The following is a 6,680-nucleotide window of genomic DNA, read 5'->3' as shown; positions in this document are numbered from 1 at the left end:
CCCCACAGTTTACTAGAAGACAGTTTTGTGTTACTGCATATGCACCCTAAAGTCAGTTCAAGTCAGATCAGCCCACTGTCTAAATCTGACTGCTACCAGGAGTGAGGAATCTCACACTTTTATGTAGCCCAGTGGGATTTTATGTAATCCAGTGGGAGGATTCCAGGGGCTCTAAAGTTCCTGGTGCACTGTCTGGAGAGGGGTGTGTGCGTAGTACATGTAGGAACTAGGCATTATTATAGGGAGAACTGTGTAACCCAAAACCAATAGGGAGTCCTAAGCTAAGCACCTTCTATGCTTGCTAGCCTAGAGGCCAGAAGGCAGCTGTCTGTCAGTTAATCATGGAAGCCACTCACACATCCACCAAGCCGTCTTGAGACTGAAACATTTTTAGGTAACGGAGCCACAGCTTTGTTTTTAAAATCAGAATAGAACTTTATTTGTGGAATTGAGATTTTGAAAATGATTTTATAGTTTATGCAATAAATTTCGATACCTTAATCTGGATATACATTTACCATATAAGAAAAAATTTAAAAACAATGTCAAATAGCTTATCATTAAAACCAATTGAGTTTAACTTGATACGTATAAGGAATAACTTGAGCGGTATAAATAAAATCGAAAACAAATACCATTTGGGTTTGCTTTTGTAATGCAATTTTGTGTTTCATTTGTTGGGGTGGGGACTAGAGAAAAAGAAGGCTAAAACACTTTTCTAGAGAAGTACAAGGTCTTCGTGTTTCGTGAATGTGACTCCACAATGCCCCAGTGGTAGAATATCAATGAGATGTTTTCATGCACTAGCATGAGGTGCTGTGGTGTTCCAGCCAGGGTCCCTGCGGACCGTTACTACACGCCTGGGGTAGGGATGGGGACATGCCTGGTTCTGTGATGTCACTGAATCATCCAAAGGGAAATGGGTGTGAAGGAGGAAGGAAGCTCGTGTTTCCTAAGCCCTGCTGGGGATGAGTTCTGGGGGCGACACTGAACAACCATGTACAGTTCTGTTTTCACCCTTATAGTTCCACACAATGGGGGCACTCCAGATAACACACCGGCCCATATTAGTGTTATGTTGCCACTATGGAGGAAGTGAACTTTTGACGCTGAGATTCTTACATGAACACACACACATAATCCAGCACATAGTAGGGATCCTCCTCGCCTACTCTAAATCACTTTACTTTAGGTGAACATGCTGACTGGGAGGGGACGGCTGAGGCAGACTCTGGTGGCTTGCAGGAAAAGTACCCCTTTAAGAACTTACCATAGCCTCGAGAGGCAGAATGAGTGGACCCAGCTATCCACATCTGCCAGATGGGGAAATGAGCCCCGTGCTGCAGGCTCNGCTGGCTAATGATAAAAATCAACANTGGACCGTGGCCATGCCTGGCTGACTGATCAGGACACTCTGGAATCATGCACTGGCCTGGGGGTGTCTTTCCCCGATCAACATAGTGGTGTGGTCTATGGAAAGCGTTTCTGCTACTGTCACTGAAATCCCTACCATNGGCTGACAGGTATTAGTCATGTTAGAGCCAACAAGCTTAAATCAATGGCCCCAAGTATTTCTTACAGCTCCCACAGGCTACTTATAAGCATTTGGAAAGTTTATAACACAAGCTTACACTAACTCATTGCATGTCACATTGCTTTTCTCATATCTAAGAGCGTTTTCCGTATAATCACCAGTGCAAGCTGACTAGAAAGAAGGAGCCTTGGCAGATATGACCTCGCAGTCGGACTCGGACCTCGCTTTCCTGTCCTTCTGCCTTTGTTATTCTGCGGACTCCTGCTTCCCACTGACTGTAAAGTCACCGTCCCACACGTTTCTAAGCCTGAGGATGAAGAAGGAGCTGGATGTCATTACTGATGGTTTCATCCCAAGGGCCTGGTGCACAGCAGCCAGCACTGCTTANGTGTGCAGATTCATGCATGGAACCTCTTCCTGTGCCTCAAGGTGACTATGGTGGNACTCCACCTGTAGCATTTTTGCCCCAAGGGTTCTTGACTTTTGATAAAACATAATTTTCATAGGAAACAGTATTTTTTAGAAAGCATAAGAAACTTGGTAACAAATTCATACAAATTATGCATTGAACTACTCTTTGGTTATTTTAAACAAATTTTTATACTAATGTGATACTAAAAATATAAAAATGCAACTACAGAAATTTGCTTAATCTGTAAACATAATGAACTCCGTAAACACGTATGTACTACGTGACTGCAAGCGTGAAGAGTGGCTGGTAAGGGCAAGTCATACATGGAACTCGGTTCTTCACGGCATGCTTAGAAACACTGCGTTGTGGAGCTTGTTTCGTGTTTGAAGGAATTCTAACGCACTAACACATAATGACTCTAGCCTTAGGATGCACAGGCAAAAAGGAGGCCTAAGACTCACTACACACTGCAATAAAAGCTTGCTCCACTTGTCTCCAGAATCGCCTGTAAGGCTCAAGCTGCATGCTAACAAACGTGAAATACTTCCAAGTGAAGAGTACATTTTTTTTTTTTTAAAACACAAGTGACTTAAGTGACTAAAAACACNTGTGATACATCTTCCAAAGCGGCTTCAAGGTTCTAGGCGATAAAGGTACACTAGGCAGGTCTACAGAGTAAGTAGCGACATGTGGTACTAAGTATGTCGCAGTATACTAATCATTAAAGACTTTCTTTGTCCAAATTTCATCTTTAAAAAGCATCAAATTTTTCCCACCAGCTACTCATTACAGATATTTCACAGTTGGAATCTCAGTAGTTTCAGAAGGATGTGCCTAGCAAGATGAGATACGGTCAGAACTCAGGCATACAGGACTCACATCCTGTCTTACACATGAACCCCAACAACTGGACAAAGTAACTGGACAAGTGAACAGGTCAGCATGGTGGTGGCTAAAATCATGGATAAACTGTCCTCTGGTCTCGGTGGGAAGAGCCAGTGACCATCTTTTAGAAATCATCTGGAAAATGTTAAAATGTGATTTTGTTTTTGCTTTTGCTTNGAAACTATGATGTACAAGACACCACAGCTTGTTCCTTGTAATCTAATCAACACCATCAAAGCCCTGCGTGTTCTCAATTGCCATCTGAAGTTTATCCCAGAGTTCGTCAAAGGATTCATAGGGTGGCAGGTCCAGGCGATTGAAGCTGAAAAGATTGAGAGGATCTGGTTAGAGTGACAGAGATGGAGGAAATGTCACCATGGTACCCATAGTCCCACTGCTACGTGGTCAAGAGCATGTTCCATCATTGCTATTAGAGGTCACAACAGCCAGGGAAGTCTCCCGGCCTCCGGCGCAGTCTCGTCCTTACACCTCTCTCCAGACAACTGTGTTCCTTGACTATGTTAGCCACCAAGACAGAATATTCTGGCACTCTTGGGCCTATTTTTTTTTTTAAGATTGATTTATTTTATGTGTGAGTATAGCTGTCTTCGGACACACCAGAAGAGAATATTGGATCCCATTACAGATGGTTGTGAGCAACCATGTGGTTGCTGGGAACGGAACTCAGGAACAGTCAGTGCTTTTAATTGCTGAGCAAGCCCTCCAGCCCAGAGCCTCTCTATCTTTAGCTGCCTGGATTTGGAGCCCAAGCAGGATGGGTTTCTGGATCCAAGTTTCTGTCCTTCCTGTCTTCTAAGGCTGCCACACACCTATTACAAGAGGGCACAGCCAGGGCTGCTCCTACACCAGCAGGGAGAAACCATGCCTGTCTAGGGTAAACAGCTACTCACCAGGTGTGTGCTCTCGGCAGCTTATCAGAGGTGCCCCACTGTTCCACTGTGAAGGACTGTGGTCCATTCGAGCCTGTGGGGAAGATGAGTTTCTGTGGTTTAATTTGCTTTACCCACAAGTCCCTAGACATTTCAAAACATACTTCTCCATATATAACTTGCACACACAGAAAACGACTCAGAAGAGACAGCGAAGCCTCCCCAGTGTGGGGATTCACTGCTGAGTCATCCAGACAGTCTGTCCCTTCACCTGAGGGCGCTGAGCCCTTTCTGCCCACCCGTGGCACACCTGAGATACTCGGCTTTTTCCTAGACCTGACCCAGCTGCATCTTGAATTAGGACTTTCTTCACTGGGACAGGGAGGGAGGAAGGACTTCCTTTTTGCTTTAGATTCCCATTGGACCAGTTTTAATTTTTCCCTGATTATGTAATGTCACTGTAAAAACTGAAAATAACAGGATAAAACACAGCTGAAGGATGTGAAAGTCATGACAATCCTAGCTCATGAGGTAACCCCAGGAAGGGTTTTGTGTGGTTTCTGTGAGGTTTTCTTTTGTTTGATTTGTTTTTCAATGTTGAATTTAGGGCCTCCTACACGCCATGAAATCACTACAGAACCACAGTAAAAGCTTTTAGCTTTTAAAAAATTTAAATTATACTTATTCACTATTATATCCTCTGTACCTTAGTGTCCATGTGTGGAGGTCAGGGAACAAGCTGTGGGAGTTCTCTCTCCATTTGTGGGCCCTGGGGATTTAACTCAGGCCGGCAAGCTTGGTGGCAAGGCTTGGTTGTCTGATATTCAAAACTGGGTTTTACTCTTAGTCCAGGCTGTGCTGGAACTCACAATATAGCTGAGGCTGGCCTCAAAGTTCTGTCAACCTGTGTGCTTCAGATTCCCAAGTCCTGGGATTCCTGAGTCATTCTGGGCAGTTTCCCCCTTCCTTTCTAATGCTAGGGCCCTCAACACAGCCTGCCATACTGTGCTGACCCCCAACCATACAATTATTTCATTGATACTTCATAGCTGTAATTTTGCTAGTGGTTTAGACTGTACTGCATATATCCAGTATGTGAGCCTCCTAGGGTCGCGGTCCACAGGTTGAGAATGCGAGTTTAGAGCATCTTATGTGCATGTGACCCTGTTACAAGGTCTACAGTTTTTCTCATTACAGACATTCTAGAAACCGCCTTTTTCTTTCAGAGTTTCCATTTAGCTCTCTCCAATCCTCAACACCCCAAGCGCCAGATAACCAAGCTCACACCCTGATCTGAGACTTTCTTTCCACTCTCCTTAAATCCCATAATCACTTCCAAATGTGCATGCATGGCTGCCAGAGGGCTTCTCAGAGGCATAATTTCTATATTTGTCCTTCATGATCAGATCACAGCTACAACTTTCAGTACCAGGGCTGGAGAGAGCTCAGCTGTTTAGAGTCCACACTTGCAGGGGACAGGAGTTAAGACTCCTAGCAGCCACACTGGTGGCTCACGACCTCCCTGTAGCATTAGGGGATCTGACATGCTCTTCTGGCCTCCACAGGCAAGCACATGGTGGGCAAACACCATTACACATAAAAGAAAATGACAAAAATAAAAGTAGAGGGGGAGCTATGTGTGATCTTATCTGGCGTCCCACTATCTTCCACAAGAATAAAAACCCTGCCAGTCAGTGGTGGTGCACACCTTTAATCCCAGCACTTGGGAAGCAGAGGCAGGCGGATTTCTGAGTTTCAGGACAGACTGGTCTACAGAGTGAGGTGAGATTCAGGACAGCCAGGTCTACACAAAGAAACCCTATCTCCAAAAACCAAAAACCCAAAAACCCCTCAAAAAAGAAAAAAGAATAAAGAACCTTCTGAGAGTCTCTATACTCCACAGCTCATACCAAACCACAAAAAGATTCTCTGTCAACAAAGCTTGGAAAAACTTACTTTTAATTTAACTTTATTTTTTACATACAAGTTCCTAAGAAATTGTTGAGTTCTTCCTAACCTGTGGAGAGTATGTTTCAAGTCCCCTGTGGACGCCTGAAATAGTGAATAGCGATGAACCCGGTCTCTTCATGCACATCTCACATGTAGGCATGTAAGTATGCTCTCTGCTGTTTATTGAAATGCCTTTAAGATTTCTGGACTGAATGACTGTGGTAGTTGAAGTAGTGGAAGGTGAGTCCTTGGGTAAGAGGAGAATTTACCTTCCTTTAGTGTAGTCTGCGAATCCTCTAAGGTGTATTCTCTACACTCACTGCATAGATGTCAGCTAACTCTATTTCCCTGCTCTCTCCACCCAGCAGTGAGAGCAATGGTTCTCAACCTATGGGTTTTCACCCTGGTGGGGACTGAATTGACCCCACTATAGAGGTCACCTAAGACAACCAGAAACATAGGCATTTATATTATGCTTCATGATAGTAGCAAAATTACAATTATGAAGTAGCAACAAAAGAGTGAGCATGACAGGAGGAGCCTCAGAGGGCTGCAGCGGGAGGAAGCTTGGAAAGGCAGAACTGGGCTAGAGGAGCTGGGTTTCTAGGACCACAGCACAGAGAATGCAGCTTAATGCCCAAGACAGAAAGTAACTCAGCCATGTGCCAGTACCTCCGTCACTATCCAATTAGAAGGGGGCGGCACCTCCACTTTCTCTTTTTGGGACAGAGTCTCTTACTACCTGCAGCTTGCCAGGTAGTCTAGGTTGGCACTTTACCATCAAGTTGTCTCCCAAGGCTATAACTTAGTTTTTTAAAAATGAAACTAAAGTGGAAGGCTGAAAACGCCTGAGCTATGACAATGCCAGTCAGTGTGTGCATACTTCTGAGAGCTCTACACAGGACCCTTACCGTAGAGTTCAGCAAACCCATTCATCGGCACACGGGATGTGCCAGTGACAAACTGAAGTAAGCGTATTCTTTTTTCCGAATCCATCATCCAAACAGCC

General features: G+C 44.5%; 1 protein-coding gene across 2 annotated transcripts in view; it reads right to left on the bottom strand.

Annotated features, from left to right (window-relative positions):
- Nucleotides 1-410: 410 nt before the first annotated feature.
- The window catches only part of Nedd4 (NEDD4 E3 ubiquitin protein ligase), an 87,432-nt gene continuing 81,162 nt past the window's right edge, over nt 411-6,680 (bottom strand). For both annotated transcript variants that reach the window (XM_021171169.2, XM_029481761.1), the window contains 3 exons: nt 6,583-6,680; nt 3,743-3,815; nt 411-3,153 (listed from right to left, as the gene is read on the bottom strand). In XM_021171169.2, coding sequence (XP_021026828.1) covers nt 3,051-3,153; nt 3,743-3,815; nt 6,583-6,680 — 274 coding nt within the window. In that variant the 3' untranslated portion in view covers nt 411-3,050. The remainder of the gene's footprint in view (nt 3,154-3,742; nt 3,816-6,582) is intronic.

This window comes from Mus caroli, chromosome 9 (assembly GCF_900094665.2).
Source record: "Mus caroli chromosome 9, CAROLI_EIJ_v1.1, whole genome shotgun sequence".
In the NCBI taxonomy this organism is placed as follows: Eukaryota; Metazoa; Chordata; class Mammalia; order Rodentia; family Muridae; genus Mus; species Mus caroli.
This window is presented reverse-complemented; position numbering and strand designations above follow the sequence as displayed.